General features: G+C 43.5%; 1 protein-coding gene and 1 long non-coding RNA gene across 7 annotated transcripts in view; one reads left to right on the plus strand and one right to left on the minus strand.

Annotated features, from left to right (window-relative positions):
• The window catches only part of YIPF1 (Yip1 domain family member 1), a 39,057-nt gene extending 32,045 nt beyond the window's left edge, over nucleotides 1–7,012 (minus strand). For 3 of the 6 annotated variants that reach the window (XM_082688513.1, XM_082688516.1, XM_082688515.1), the window contains exons 1-4: nucleotides 6,891–7,012; nucleotides 6,534–6,605; nucleotides 6,077–6,156; nucleotides 877–1,037 (exon numbers count right to left, since the gene is read on the minus strand). In XM_082688513.1, coding sequence (XP_082544639.1) covers nucleotides 877–1,037; nucleotides 6,077–6,107 — 192 coding nt within the window. In that variant the 5' untranslated portion in view covers nucleotides 6,108–6,156; nucleotides 6,534–6,605; nucleotides 6,891–7,012. The remainder of the gene's footprint in view (nucleotides 1–876; nucleotides 1,038–6,076; nucleotides 6,157–6,533; nucleotides 6,606–6,890) is intronic. The other 3 variants (XM_082688518.1, XM_082688517.1, XM_082688514.1) reach the window with 2 other exon arrangements.
• Nucleotides 7,013–7,038: 26 nt separating this feature from the next.
• LOC309843174 lies at nucleotides 7,039–11,758 on the plus strand. Its single transcript, XR_014299986.1, has 4 exons — nucleotides 7,039–7,162; nucleotides 8,622–8,874; nucleotides 10,241–10,375; nucleotides 11,532–11,758. It is a non-coding gene; the product is annotated as an uncharacterized lncRNA (long non-coding RNA).
• Nucleotides 11,759–16,712: the final 4,954 nt, after the last annotated feature.

Genomic DNA, 16,712 nt, shown 5'->3' on the forward strand with positions numbered 1-16,712 from the left:
GTCTTTAAAATATTAATAGAAATACTATTTTCCAGAACACACCAATAGTACACACAGAAATAAATCTTTGTGCTCAAAACCAGCCCCCTGATATTTACCATCCAACCAGATACAGAAACCTTTAGAGGTCTTCCTAGAACCCTCTGTCTCCCTCAACCATTTCCCACCAAGTCCTACTGACCCCACCCCCCAAAGCACCTGTGTCCAACTCTAGTTCTGGCTTCATCACTTCTAGCCTAGACCACCTCCAGGGTTGCCTTCCTGGCCTTCTGGCCTCCAGTCCATCTCCTTCCAATTTATACCTAAAAAGGCCACAGTATCTTTATCTTTTAATTTAGCTGGCCATATCATCTAAAATCTTTCAGTAGCTCCTGATAGCTTTCAGAATACAATTCCTATTTATTCGATTGGGTCCCTGCCGAGCCATGTGGCCTCATCTTCTGTCTTTACCTATATTTTGTTCCCAATGTAAGTGAAGACAGGAAAAATGCTGTGTGTGCCATGTTCTTCTCTGCCTCTTTGGCTTTGCCAAAACAATTCCCTTTGCCTAGATCACCCTTCCCTGCCTTCTTCCCTTGGCCACCTCCTACGTTGGTGCCAAGACTCAGTTTAGGGTTCACTACCTCCCCAATGCCCTCGCTCTGCTCCCACAGCCCTGGTGTCCCCTCTACCAGCATGCTTCTCATGGGTAACAATGCCCTGGGTACCTGTCTGTCTCTCCCCCTACCCCCACTCCGAGGCAGAGGACACATGTGACCCACCTTTGGGTCATCACTGCCCAGCACTCTGTGTGGTACCAAGGAGACAGTGAATAAATGCATGAAGAAGTTTTTAAAACGTTAAAAGGAAAAACCAATTTCAAAGGCAAGTTCAAACCTCAGTTTTGTCGGAGTCATCGTTCCCCAGCAACTCATCGTCCTCTTCTCCCCCTGAGCCTCTGGAGAGTCCTGGTTGGTGTGCCGGGCTCTCACTAGGACCCTCGATGTGAATCGTAGTGGCACCAGGGTTTGCTGCTGAAGTGGCTTCATCACCGAATTCTGAAAGCAATCCGAGGCCTTACCCACACTGGAAATGCTAGACTTTTCATTTAAAGGCAAGCTGTTACAACCCCTGTTTAGCTATAGACTCTACTTGATACAAATGGCAAAAGGCTCTGAAGAAAAACTCATCTAGAAATCAAGCTTGGAAAAAGGATTACAAACACAACACAATCTGGAGTCAGACCTGGATTTTAGTCCTGGTTTAGTTACTTACTAACAAATGGCAAAAGGCTCTGAAGAAAAACTCATCTAGAAATCAAGCTTGGAAAAAGGATTACAAACACAACACAATCTGGAGTCAGACCTGGATTTTAGTCCTGGTTTAGTTACTTACTAACAAAATGAGCTTGAGTAAATAACCCAATGCGGATAAGCTTTGGTATTCTCATCTACACAAAGGGGAGAACAATACTTATCTTCAGAGAACAGTATCTACAGAGAATTTGGGGAAAGTTAGAAATCTTACCCGAGTCAAGTCCTTAGCTGAGTGGCTGGCCCACAGCAAGTACCCAATCTAAACCTCTCTTCTTTGATTCAAGGTCAAAAAATGTTAATGCAAGTTATTTTTTCCGAGAATTCCTATGTAATTACCATGGAAAACATAGGGTCAAAAGTGAAAGTAGAAACCACAGAATAAATATCACTCACAGTCCTGCTCCATAAAGGCAAACACTAATAATTTTTGGTATGTTTCCTTCTCTCTACACAGTGAATCCATAGAGTCATGCCAGTGACGAACATTCATTCATTCAACAAATATTTACTGCACGTCTACAGTGTGCCAAGTACTGATCTAGGATGTGATACTACATAAACAAATTTGTATCCTGCGCTGTTGACTAGAGATTATAGAAAAAATGATTTTTTCATTTTATATCAGTCTTTACAACAATACGTTCAAAAGAACAAAATCTTCCATCAGCTTCCATCAGGGAGGTGGAAAGAGTAGGAAAGACTGTTAAATTGGACATTTGGGGTGTTTCCAACTTTTCATTACAAAAATAGCACTGTAAGAAGTTTCTGCAGAGAAAAGCCCTTGAGTTATTACCTATGAACACTGATCACTGCAATCACCAGGACAAGGGGTACAAACCATTCATAAGGCTCTTAAGCCATGGTGATAAATTGTTTTCCAAAAGAACCTCAACTGCTGACAACCACCAGCAATGATGGAGACTTCCTGTCTCTGGGTATTCTAACAAACTTTATTTAGCTGCTCTTGAATAAAACTCAAGGCAGCTCTGAACCTTGGAAGGATTAAGGAAGAGTACTGGCAGGGCACTATTGTAAAACTACAAAGCATAGGGGCGCCTGGGCGGCTCATTTGGTTGTGCCTTTGTGCCTTTGGCTGAAGTAACAATACTGGGGTCCTGGGCTAGAACCCCAGTTGGCATCCCTGCTCAGCTGGGAGTCTGCTTCTCCCTCTCCCTCATTCCTCTGCTCGTGTGCTCATTGGTTCTCTCTCTCAAATAATTCAATAAAATCTTTTTTAAAAATTAAAAAATAAAACTACTAGCATACACGAATCCTACAACAGGCAGTTTTGTCAAGCGCTTCAACAGTGTGATGCTAGTTTTTAAAAATTACTTAAAGGTAATTTAAGTATTATTAAGTATTATTTATTATTATTATTAATTATTATTATTATTAAGTATTAAGTATTATTCTTCCAGAGAGTAACACCCTAAGGACTGGATTTCTCTGTGCCTACTTTATGATCAGAAATTCTAGTTGATTTACAAAGAAGCAGTTTTGTGTGCCATTCATGCTGGTCTTTTTAACACTGCTTTAAGCTTATTGCAGTATATGTATTGGGATTTTTCTGTAAAATGGGTGTGATTTTCTCTGAATACAGGTATGTGACAACAAGAGAAGTTGCTTGCATACCAGTTCAAATTGTTCTATATAAAAATGCTGTTAAAAGATACAGCTAGGTTACCCTAGTACCTTTTTTTTTTACTTGAAATGTTAAATCCTTTATAAAGACCATAGCAGGAAAACAGTGTAATTTTTTTTCAATTGCTAAATATAAAATGTTTGAGAATTTTAATTTTCTTTTATGTGTGCTGTCTCAAAATATGGGGGTAATATAACAAATCAAAACTAATTTTTTGTAGACAACCATTACATTTTTTAAACTGTTTCAATGCCAATGTATGTTCTACAGAAGAGAATGGTTCTAGGATAACTAGATGGGAATGGGCCTCTAGGATAACTAAGCCCACTCTTACTGTCTTTTAGCTATGTAAACAGTTTTATGGTGAGAACCAGAACGACTAAAATTAATTAGGTGGCTGGTGTGTAACAATTAGTCAAGCCTCAGTCTGCAGTGTTGGAGTAGCACAGTGCTCTGGAGTGAGAGGGTCCTTTGTTTAAGTTAAGACTAACACTCCATGACCTTGGGCAAACGCCTCTGTATCTCTGAGTCTCTGTTTCTAAAAGGCAGATAACACCTATCTTACAGAGAGATTTGGGGAATGATATGAGATAATAATAAATATTGTCATAGCTATCATTTGTTGACTGGACAGGACACTAACATTTAAAAAGATGGTCACAACTGAGGGAGTCAGACAGAGGAAGATACACTTAAGTCTCATATTTAAAAAGCAGTAGTTCAGTGGGCAGTCTCATATTTAAAAAGCAGTAGTTCAGTAGTTCAGAAGGGCATGCCAGAAGAAGGAAGAGAAGTCACTTGAGAGGGAGAAAGGACAAAGATATGCAAAGGAGGATGATGAGTTGCCTGGGTGGCTTAGTCATTAAGCGTCTCCCTTCAGCTCAGGTCATGATCCCAGGGTCCTGGGATCAAGCCCCACATCAAGCCCTGAACCAGACTCGTTGCTCAGCGGGAAGCTTGCTTCTCCCTCTCCCACTCCCCCTGCTTGTTTTCTCTTCTCTCACTCTCTCTCTCTGTCAAATAAATAAATAAAAATAAAAAATAGAAAGGAGGATGATAATTCCTCTATTTGAGGGGATTAAGAAGGGCTTCTCAGAGGAGATGCCACACAAGGACAGCCAGAGGTGGGGTAGGGATGGCACTGCACACAAAGGGCATGTGAGGAGCAACAACCAGAAGATGGAGAATGTGTGCCCTGTTTGAGAAACAGCAGGTAGCTTGGTTTGACTGGAAGGTAGCGTGTGTACCTCTCACTGTCCACACGTAATGCCACATATGAGTTATTCGTGTCCATCTCAGCTCCTAGAGGGCAAGCCTAGTGTGTTCTTTATTTCCGTCACCAACATTCTCTGGTTCTACATGCTGGCATATCCTGGCATACGCTCTGTGTGGTCTCTGTTCCTTTTCTGACACAGTGTCTCCCACCTGAAGGGACCTGATCTCCACTTTCTCACCTGAACTACCATCTACCTCAGGAAAGCCTTTCATGACCTCTACAGCATCCTGCGTTCTCTTCTAAAGAGCACAATCCTAAACACCATTTATCCCATCCTCTGTGATTTGGCTCTGGCCTCATCTCTAACCTCCCCTTGTGCTAGTGTCCCTGGCCGTCTGTGCTCTGGCAGATTGGCCTTCCTTCAATTACTTGGGAAAAAAGTCAAACTTCTGCCCTCCTCAGGGGCTTTGCATATGCTGTTCTCTATGCTGAACTTTCTCCCACTGTACTTAGAAAGGATGACCAAGGAGGGCCTCTCAAATGAACTGAGATTGGAACAGAGTGAGGGAGCAAGCCCCATGGCTATCTGGAAGAATTCCCAAACAGAAAAACGGCACAAAAGAAAGGGTGTACTTGGTGTCTAGGAGGGACAGTGACAGGCCCATGTGGGAAGGGCAGAGAGAGAAAGGGCAAGAGTAGCAGGAAAGGAGATCAGAGGACGTGGAGGGTTGGAGCACTTCAGGCCTCCTAACACAGAAAACGCTCTGGCTTCCATTCCTAGTGAGATGGGAGCCACTGGAAGGTTCTGAAGGAATGACATGATCTGACTTAGTTTCAAAGGACTACTGACTGCAAAATACAGACTGCAAGGAGGCAAGGGAGGAAAGCAGGAAGACCAGAAGGAACGTAAGGGCTGTAATCCCCACAAGAGGCGATGGTGACCTTGAGCATGACTAGAGGCAGAGGTGATGAGAAGTGGTTAGAAGCTGGTTGTATGTTGAAGATGGAGGTGTATTTCTCTTTAAACATCCCATCTCTTCCTCAGATAACATCGGCTGTGAAGCCAGGCTGCCTGGGTTCAAGCCCTGCTTCACCACCTGCTAATTATGTGACCATTAGGCAGATTACTTAATTTTTCTGTGCCTCAGTTTCCTTGCTGGTAAACAGGGAGAATAAAATAACTATTTCCTAAAGTTAACATAAAGATCAGATGAGCTAATATTTGTAAAGCAAAACAGCACCTAATATACAGTAAGTGCTGTGTGACTGTTTGCAAGACAAATAAGCATTTGTCCATCCCTAGCCTAGGTCAGGCTCCAGGTTATAAGTGATGAACTGCTCCATCAGCACTTTCATAGCTTGTGGATATATATTTAAGTGATCATTTACCAAATTAACGGCTCCCCCACTAGACTGAGAGCTACGTAGGGGAGGGAACTGTCTTGCTCACTCTTCTATCCCTGATAACTAGAACGACTGCCTGGTTCCTAATCACACTCATGAGATATTTACTATTTCAATGAAGGAATGACCTGATCACCTTTCACCATGATTACCTTTTTACACTTTTATCTACTCCAGCAAGGTAAAAAACTTCTCTTTTATCTTTATATCTCCTATATCTAGTAAGTTAGAAGCACAAAGTGGGGGCTCAGTAAATGTCTCTTGAACTAAAGCAGTAACTCTATAAATGTTTTTTGTAATCACTGTGTTCAATTAATGATGTTACCAATCTAAAGGGCTATTTGGCAAAAAAAAGAACAGCGGGTGTAGACAAACAAAAGACCTGGATGTGGCCGACATTGTTTTACCAAGATGTTTGAAATAATCTTTTTAAATATAAATGCCAGTCTATCAATGAAAACCCATCTCTGTGACTATGGAAATAACTGATCATAAAAGGTGGGCACCCAGCTGATGTACCTTCAAACTGCAAGTCATCTACAGCTGCCATTCAGCCAGTGGGTCTTCTCCCAATTATTAAGAAGAAAATGTGCAGAGGTCTAAAAAGGAGAAATAAATAAATTTCATAGGATACCAGAATAAATATATGCAAACAATTCTTATTTCACTGTTAGAAATGGTACTGATTCCCCCGCCCCCCCCTCCTTTTTTTAGTGGGGTGTGACACGTCCTGTATAAAGACAACCATTTAGCGACAGATATTATGAAACTGTCATAAATAAACCAACCCCGGGGGATCAAAGGTTCCATCCAATATCACTCACTCTGTTTGTGTTGAAGAACCAGGTACAGATTGGAGATTTAAGGGTGAGGAAGGGGAGGCTACAGTCCGAGAGATGGTCATGAGCACAGTGAAGAGCAAAGGCAGGTCAGCCTAGCCAATGGTTAAGGGCACAGGCTCTAAAGTCAGACAGACCTGGGTTTGATTCCCGATTCTGCTTCTCCTCGCTGTGTGACTGTGGGCTCCTCGGGGCCTCAGTTTTCTCATCTGTAAAATGGGTTCGTAATGGTACCTACTCACAACGTGTCGGAGGCCATTAAATGAGACAGCGAGTGTAAGGCGCTTAGTGCACAGCCGAGCAATTAGTAGGTGCTGAAGTGAGGGCCACCCTGCAGCCTGGGACACACTGAACCCCAAGCAGGTCTGGGAAAAAGCTGCCCAAGAAGCAGAGGCAGTGTTTCAGGGGGAGGAGCTGGGCTGCAGCTCGCCAGGCGAGCAGGAGATCGCGGGCCCCCTCTGTCCCCGGCGGGCCGGCAGACCCTGCCGCCTCACCTCGGGGGCCTCGGAGTCCAGCCTGTCGTGGGAAAGCTCCGGACTCAGTTCCTCCGCTTACGTTCGTGCCCTGCCAAGTTGCCGGAAGCCGGAGATCCGGGGGGCGGGACTTCTCCGCCTCCTCCGGGGAGAGCCCCGCCTCCTTAAAGAGCCCCAGCACCGGGACACGTCGTGGCCCGGGACTCCAGAGCCGGCACTCCTCCCTTACCTCCCCACCCGCCGCGCTCCGTCGAGGCAGAGGTTCGGGTTCTTAAAGAGACAGACGCCGCCAGGTCCCGTGGGGAAACTGTGGGGTTTGGGGTTGGGGGTTGGGGGTGGGTGCACAGAGAATTCTCAAGCGTGTGGGGTCTTCTTCCTGTTTATCTATACCCTTTTCTTTATTGAAATATAAAATACTATAACGAAGGACGGTTGTCAAGAGACAAAAAGTCATCAATATTCCTCACATTCTATTTTGGCCACAAAAATTTAATTAACCGGTGATGGAGCGGATTAGTCAAATCGCTACCGAGTTGCGAATGGGTGGGTGATCGAGGGCTGGTGATGTCTATTCACGTGGACGCCCCCCAGTAAGTGTGGTACTCCCGCGCCCCCTCCTTCTGTCCCGGGTGGGGGCGGGGGCGGGGAAGCGGTCGGCTATGGCCTCCCGCACCCCCTTTTCCCGCATGGCGCTCACCGCCACCCCCAGCCCGGCAGGGACCCAGTAAACCACGGCGGAGGTGCACTGGCGGACCTGGTGAGAAACGTTTTGCCTTGCCTTCTGTCTTGGCCTGGTTACGCCTACACTGCCTTCCAGCTTGGGGGGCCATTTTCTCCTCACTGAGAAAGCCCGCCTTGGCCTAGGACCTCGCCAGAACTTCGGCGCTCCCCTGTCTCCTGGGCTTGCTTCCAGCACCGCGACTGCTATTGTCTGCCCACCTTTACCAGCTTGGGAGCCATCGGATTGCAAGGGCCAGGAACGTCTCTGGTCTCTGGGTGCCCAGAGCCCAGCACGCAGTACTTGTTCACTGAAGGTTAACTGTAGAGTGGACAGGTTCTGGCTGTCTGAGTCCCAGAATCCTACTTCCGGGCTCACACAAGGTGGAAACTGTGGCTTTGGCCTCACCACACCCGACCCTTGTGATCAACTTAGAAGACTTGACATCTGACTAATCAATATATATATATGTATTCTTATGCGTACACACATACAATGTATTTGCTGAACTGACATCATGATCAGACTTTATGCGTGCAGGATCTCTAATTCTCAGAAAAATCTTGCAGGCTTGAGGTGACTCTCCTCATTTTATAAAGAGAAAGTTGAGGCTTAGAGTATGTGCAGGGTTCTTTGGTTGTATAGGTACCAGGAATGAACCACAATGCACAAGTTCAGGTGCCCAAATATGTCAAACGCCTCTTATGACCCATTTCAGGTCCTCTTGGCCTCACCTGCTGCTTATTTCACCACTGTGGACATTACTCGGGCACCAGGAGTTAGAACCTAAGTGAGCATCTCCTCAAGTCCATGCCTCAGGCTTCTCACTTGCATCATGGCTTGTGTCTTGGCGGTCATGGGTCTGCTGTAATTGGTCAACATGGGGACAGGAGAAACCCAGGATTGCAGGGGTGGGCAGCAGATGATGCGTTATGGGACACCTCTTTAAGTAAGAGTGAACAACTGATGCTTCTCTCTTTTTTCCCTTCAGAAAGACCCTCCTCAGATAGTTCATAAAGCTTTCTCTCTTGCAGGATCAAGCAACAAATGCCTTAGGAAGTGACCGATTTGATAATGTATCCTTGCCATGGCTGTCCTTCCTTCCCTGCTTTAAATCCCCATGCCTCACTCTTGGCTCTTGGACTCACACTTGCCAATAAAGTCCTCGTATGAGGAACTTACATTAAGGCGTGCTGGTACCAAGAATGGCCCCAGGAATCAGCCCTCAGGTTGGAATTTCCGAACTGGCCTGGTCAGTGGTGAGATGGCCAAAACCCCATTGCTGGGGTAAGTGTGTGTGTTGTGGGGGGCAGGTGAGAAAACCAAGTCTATGTATTTCTTCTCTTGGAAACAGAAATAAAAGTTATATGGATATATTAGTCATAGTGATATACAAGTTTTGGCTCAAAATGAGATAAGAGTCAAAGATGACTGGTTTAACTAAATTCTCAACTGCAGGCTGTTTTGCTCTGAGGGGGTATTTGGCAATATCTGAAGTCATTTTTGATTGTTGCAACTGGTGGTATGCTACTGGGGTGCTCCTGGTCACCACAATTCTCAGCACCCTACGGGCCACAGGGTAGGCCCTCACAACAAAAAATTGTCTTATTCAAAATGTCAGTGGTGTCAAGGTGGAAGAACTGAGCTCAAATGTTCAGATGTCCTTATCTTGTCTGCACAAGTAGTTAAGCCCAAGTAGGTGAGCTCAGCGGGTGATGCGAACCACTTAGTAAGGGAACCCACTCTTGCTGTCCCTTAGTTAGAAGGAGAGAAGAAAGAGAGGGGAGGGGGAGCTGAGAAGCAAGTCTTGCACTGATGGACAGGGAAGTGGGGTGGACGGGCCACTCTGGTTTGGCATGCATGTGAACCTGACCGAGTCCCCCAGCTTTCTACTGGTGATCACACAGCTGAGCCATGCTCCAAAAAGCATCCCTAACACCCTATGAGTGACACCCATCCCAAGGAGCACTGTGGGAGGATCTCACCCTGACTCTTGGGGTGACAAATGAGGGATGAGCAGTTGGTACCACTTTATTTTGTTTTCTTTTGGGTTTTCTAACAAACAGTACTCTTGTCCTTTTTAAAGTGTGCCTCTGATAATCTCTTCCCAGTTCCACAGGCCAGTGAAACCTCCTTTGTAGTGGAAAGTCAGCAATGGTAGAACTAGTTACATTACAAAAATTAGCCAATGCTACATGTAAGGGGTTGATTTGTTGTAATGTTAATTGTCTAGACCAGGGCTGGTAGTCTTTTTCTAGAAAGTCCAGAAGAGTTAATATTTTTAGCTTTGTGGACTGCATAGTCTTTTGCAACTAGTCAACCCTACTGCTGTAGCACAAAAGCAAACATAGGCTAAAGTATAAGTGAATGAGCAAGCTGTATTTCAATAAAGTTTTATTGACAAAAATAGGCTAGAGGGCCAGATTTGGCCATGGCCCACAGTTTGCCAACCCTGTTCTAGATTTACGAAAGTGACCGAGAAAATGTTGAAGTGAAGGTTAAATCTAAAAGTATGTGTTGTGCCTGTAGTAGTAATATTCTGAATAACACATAAAATCGAGGGAGTATTCAAAAACAAGTTCCTCACATCTTGAACAAATAAGTCCAATTTCGACATATGTATTCATTTTCTCGCTTTTATCTTCCTCCTTAGCTTAAAGGAAAATACTACCAACATTCATGTCCAAATGATCGTGTTCATCATTTGCAGTTACTGGCGAGCTGCAGAAAAGTGTTCAGCAAAAATCAATGAATCCTGTGAGAATCAACTGGCTATATGGAATTTGCAGTAAGGAACATTTTATATGCATTTTTAAAAATTTATTTATTTATTTTAGGGAGGTGGGGGAGGGGCAGGGGGGGCGTGTCAAGCAGATCCATGCTACTCATGGAACCCCACTTGGGACTCAATCCCATGACCCTGACATCCCAGCTTGAGCTGAAACCAGGAGTCTGATGCTCAACCAACTGCACGCACCATCCAGGTGCCCCGGGAATATTTTATATTTTATTATAATTTGTATGTCAGTAAAATTTATAACAAACTTACATACAGACATAAGCTACTTTTTTTCCTAAGAGAACCGGTGGTTAAACCTCTAGATTCCAGGCCCAGATTTCTCCATGAAGCTCACAGGCCTTCTCCTTCCCTGGCTGTAGGGCCTGAATCTAGTTGATTCTCACAGGATGCATTCATTGATTTTTTGGTCAGTCTCTTATGACCCCAAACTTGCATCACTACCCCAGGCAATTATACTGTTAAAGAGTTTCCACTGATTGTTTCAACAAATGCCCTATTTTCCTGGAGTAAGCTCTGAGTCAGGTCCAATGGGCCAAGACTTCAGGGAGCCTGCTTCCTCCTCTCCCTCTCTCTGCCTACTTGTGATCTCGCTCTGTCAAATGAATAAATAAAAAAATCTTTAAAAAAAAAAAAGACACTTTGCAGATTATTGCAAGCTTTTCTTTAGTTAATTTAAAGAATTCTGAAAACAGTTGATTTTGACCATTTTTGCCAGTGTTCTCATTGCCTTTATGAAGGAGTGGACTTTCCAAGACCCTTATGCATCCATTCCAGAAGTGCTTCTAGCTCATTTACAATAAATGCAATTATTTTCTACATTTAGACATTTCAGTCATCTTTCTTCGTATTAATTACTTCTTTATATCTGCTTTCCTATTTTCCATTAGCTAGATTAATTTTTTCTTGCTAACTCGAAGTTATACATCTCTTATTTTGGTTGTTGCTTCTAACTCATTTTATTTTTTCATATCGGCTTATTAAGCTTCTTATCATACATATACTATCCTACTGAACAAGGAAAGACTTTAACACATGCCCTAGGATTTTAATTCTGTATTGTTATTATATAATATCATTGTTTGTTCTGATACTTGCTCATTTAGATGATGATAAACTTCACAAACATATTTCTTATTTTCCTTAGCTCATGGCATTTTCTTAGATCCACTTCTCTTCTTGCTAAAGAACGTCCTACAATGGGGGCGCCTGGGTGGCTCAGTGGATTAAGCCGCTGCCTTCAGCTCTGGTCATGATCCCAGGGTCCTGGGATCAAGCCCCGCATCCTCCTCTCTCTCTGCCTGCCTCTCGCCAAGTTGTGATCTCTGTCTGTCAAATAAATAAATAAAATAAATCTTAAAAAAAAAAAAAAAAGAACGTCCTATAATGATATTTTCAAGATGGGTCTCTGTGTGGTAAACTTTCTGATTCTTCTACATGCCTCATAATATCTCAGATTTATTTTACTCCCGTGTTTCAATATTAATTTAACAGAACATGAAATTCAGTCACTTTCCTTCAAGGAAGCTCTTTTCCTTCAACACTTGAAAAATATTATTGCATTTTCTTCTTGCCTCCAGTGGTTCTTACCATTATTTTACTTTTTTGTAGAGATCTGCTGTTTTTCTGGGTAGGACCTGTATATTGTATTGTATTATATTGCATCTGGATTGTATTTTTTAGAGAAGTTTTAGGTTCCCAACAGAATTGAAAGGAAGGTACAGAGATTTCTCCATATCCCTTTCCCCCTACATGTGCATCAACATCCCCCATCAGAGTGGTTCATTTTTACAGCGGATGAACCTACACTGACACATGATAATCATCTGAAGTCCATGGTTTACATGAGGATTCACTCTTAACGTTGTATAGTTGTTGGATTTGGACAGATGTGTAATGGCATGTATCCACCATTGTAATACCATCCAGAGTACTTTCGATGCCCCCAGATCCTCTATTGTTCCTCCTATTCACCCTACCCTCCCCCTGATGTTTTTCACTATCTCCATAATTTTTGCCTTTTCCAGAATGCTCCATGGGTCAAATCATACAATACGTATATCCTTCTCAGATTGGCTTCTTTCACTTAATAATATGCATTTAAGTTTCCTCCATTTCTTTTCATGGCTCCTTTCTTTCTAGCACTGAATAATATTCCATTGTCTGCATGTATCACAATCTATTTATCCATTCATCTACGGAAGGACCTCTTGGTTACTTCCAAGTTTTGGCAGGTATGAATAAAACTGCTATTAACATCTGGGTGCAGGTTTTTATGTGACGTTAGGTTTTCAGCTCCAAGATAAATATCAAGGAGTGAAATTGCTGGATTGCATGGTAAGGATATGTTTAGTTGTTTAAGGAACTGCTGCACCATCTTCAAAAGTGGCTGTACCATATTGTATCCCCACCAGCAAAGGGTGAGAGTTTCTTTTTTTTTTTTTTAAGATATTTTTTATTTATTTGACAAAGAGAGAGAGGTCACACCTAGTCAGAGAGGCAGGCAGAGAGAGAGGAGGAAACAGGCTCTCTGCTGAGCAGAGAGCCCGATGCGGGGCTCGATCCCAGGACCCTGTGATCATGACCTGAGCTGAAGGCAGAGGCTTTAACCCACTGAGCCACCCAGGTGCCCCAGGGTGAGAGTTTCTGTTGCTCTCCATCCCCACCAGTATTAGGCAGTGTCAGTGTTCTGGATGTTGGCCATTCTAACTGGCGTATAGTGGTATCTCAAGGGTATAGTTGTTGCTTTAAAGAGTTATTTATTTATTTCAGAGGAAGAGAGCATGAGCAAGAGGGGCAGAAAGAGAGGGAGAGAGAATATAAAGCAAGACTGCACTGAGCGGGGAGCCTGACATGGGGGCTCCATCCCATGACCACAAGATTATGACGTGAGCTGATACCAAGAGTTGGACGCTTAACCAACTAGGCCACCTAGATGCCCCATGAATCACCATTTTATACACTTATTTGTCACCTCTATGTCTTCTTTTTCTTAAAGATTTTTTTTAATTTATTTGACAGACAGAGATCACAAGTAGGCAGAAAGGCAGGCAGAGAGAGAGGGGAGGAAGCAGGCTCCCTGCAGAGCAGAGAGCCGGATGCAGGGCTCCATCCCAGGACCCTGGGATCATGACCTGAGTCGAAGACAGAGGCTTTAACCCACTGAGCCACCCAGGTGCCCCTCATCTCTATGTCTTCTTTGATGAGCTATCTGGGAAGGTTTTTGCCCATATCTTAATTGGGTCATTTGTTTTCTTGCTGTTAATTTTTTTTTGAAGATTTTATTTATTTATTTGACAGACAGAGATCCCAAGTAGGCAGAGAGGCAGGCAGGGGGAGGGGGACGTAGGCTCCCCACCCAGCAGAGAGCCCAGTGTGGGGCTTGATCCCAGGACCCTGAGATCATGACCTGAGCCAAAGGCAGAGGCTTAACCCACTGAGCCACCCAGGTGCCCCTGAATTTGTATACTTTTAAAAAGTGAATAGTAGCTCAATAAAGCTGTTAAAATTTTGGTTTTGTAGCTAAAAAATCATCACCAAACCCAAAGTCATCTATGTTTTCTGCTATGTTATATTCTAGAAGGTTTATAGTTCTGTGTTTTACATTATGTCTGTGAATCTACTCTGAATTATTTTCTGTGGAAGGTATAAATAAGGTCAGTGTCTAAATATGTTTTCCCCTCACGTGAATGTCCAGTTTTTCCATCACCATTGTTGACAAGACTATCTTCTCTCCTTTGTGTTGCCTTTGTTCCTGTGTTAAAGATCACTTGACTATATTTATGTGGTTCTGCTTCTGGGCTCTCTATTCTGTTCCACTGATACTTATCTATTCTTTTGCCAGTACCACACTGTCTTGACTATTATAGCTTGATAGTAAGTCTTGAGTTTGGGTAGTATCGGCCTTCTGGCTTTGTTCTTCTTCTTCAACATGATGTGACATCTGCTTTTTCTCTTTAGAAACTTACAGAAATTTCTCTTTGTGACTGAGGTTCTTAAATTTCACTATAATATGACTTGGTATTTTTTTTTAATCTTCCTTTCTATCTGAGGTCTTACATATTTCTCTAATTATAGTGGTTTTTTAGTCAGAATTTCCCCCAGACCTCTAGTTGTTTCCCCTCTGGGTCTGTGAATCAGGACCGACTCAGTCAAGCAGCAATAACTGATGACCCTGCCCCCACTGTGTGCTTTGATGCAGGTTGTTCTGTTGAATGTCTTCCTTTATTGTAGCTGCACTCTTAAGACGCTATCTTATTTTTCTGAATGAACTCTTACTCCCCTAAGGGTTTTGGTCCCTGTCCTGGTGACAAATACATGAGAGAAAAGCCTAAAAAACTGTGCTCTATGGGATGAATTGGAAGGGAAAGGTGTGGAGAGCTACCGAAGAATGGAGAGGGAGAGAGCTGCTGTGTTTTACTCTCTGTCACTGTCCTGGCACAGCTTATTGTCAAAACACTGCTCTCGTTAGCTGTACCCACCTAGTCCTTGGAGGGATGGAGACAGATGGCAGAAGTGGGAGCACTTAGTTCTGGCCAGCCTGCCAGAAACTCAGTTAACCATGCCCCATTCTAGTCAGGTTCAGGCAGTAGTGATGGGCTGGCTACCACTTGTGTGTGTGTGTGTGTGTGTGTATCTGTGTGCACATGTGCATGTGTGACAAGAGGGAGTGAAATGGTCTACCAGTGAAATGTAAGGTACAGCAAAGGACACACAGAAAGAGGGTAGTCCACCTTCTCTCCAGTCCCCAGTGCCCAATCTTCTCAGCTCAGCTGTTGTCCGCTCTGTCCTATACCCTCACCGAGACCTGCTCACCCTTTGTTGCCCAGGAAGTTACCACGCGTCCACATGAATCTGATAATGTGATCAACCGCTTTGGCCTCTGGGGTATTTTCAGAGTCTCCATCCTCTTAGGAATTATAATATTTTTATCAACATCAATCAGTTTTGAGGAGATAGTGCACAAGGCTTTGTTCCTATTCTTGTTTTTCCATTTAGACAATATTTCTTTAGATTTACCTGCATATTTACCAGTTTCATTGTCACTATTCCTACTGGCATTTTAGACATCCCCCCAGGAGCATTTTCCTTCTTTCTGGAAACCTTAGGAGTTATTTTAATGAAGTCTGTGATTGTAAACTCAGTTTTTATTTATTCAGGAATACTTTTTTTTAAAGATTTTATTCATTTATTCATTTATTTGACAGGCAGAGATCATAAGCCGGCAGAGAGGCAGGCAGAGAGAGAGGGAAGCAGGCTCCCCGCCAAGCAGAGAGCCCGATGCAGGGCTCCATCCCAGGACCCTGAGATCAAGATCTAAGCCAAAGGCAGAGGCTTAATCCACTGAGCCACTCAGGCGCCCCAGGAATACTTTCTTTAATCCCCATTCTTAAAAGACAGGCTGGGCACACAGTCCTAGACTGCAGGCTATTTTTTTGCCTCAGTATTTTGAAGATATTATTCTGATTTCCATTGTTGCTGCAGGACTCCACTCTGGTGGACGCTGTTGGTGCCCACCTAGATCTTCATTACTACTGGTACCTCCATTCCCCACCTTTCTGTGTTGACTGCTAGAGGCTCAGAGCTCCCTTTTTCTCTGGAGAATTACCCTCAGCCGAAAGACGCTGTTTTGCTGAGAATGCCTCGGAGGTTATACACGCAGCCAGTAACTGAGTGATATGGGTATACTAATGGTTGACCCCTCTTTGCCTCAAATTGGTACAACTCAGTGGTGCTGCTCATGATCCAGAACTTCCTCATGGAATCAAGGAAAGACTAGACCTCACCTGAAACCAGCCGTCTTCTGAAAGAAGCTTCCTTAGCTTCTTCCCTTGTCCTATCCTGTTTTCCTCTTCCTTACAGGTTCTCCTGAGAGCACTCCCGCTGTAAATTTTGTGCCAACCAATCATGTCTCAGGCTCTGCTGCTAGGAAAGCTGACTCATGACTGCTGTCAACGTATTTCTTATTCCTTTGTAGGTGATAGTTTCTTCCCTTGACTTTTTTTTTTTTTTTTTTTTTTTTGCCTCGCTTGCTTGCTTGCTTGCTTTTGCCTATTTCCTATCCCCCAGGCCTGCTTCTTTTTTTTTTTTTTTTTAATTTTTATTTTTTTGTTTATTTTTTGTTTGTTTGTTTTTAATTAAATTAATTTATTTATTTTCAGAAAAACAGTATTCATTATTTTTTCACCACACCCAAGTGCTCCATGCAATCCGTGCCCTCTATAATACCCACCACCTGGTACCCCAACCTCCCACCACCCCCGCCACTTCAAACTCCTCAGATTGTTTTTCAGAGTCCATAGTCTCTCATGATTCACCTCCCCTTCCA

This window comes from Mustela nivalis (genome assembly GCF_964662115.1).
Source record: "Mustela nivalis genome assembly, chromosome: 10".
Taxonomy (NCBI): Eukaryota; Metazoa; Chordata; class Mammalia; order Carnivora; family Mustelidae; genus Mustela; species Mustela nivalis.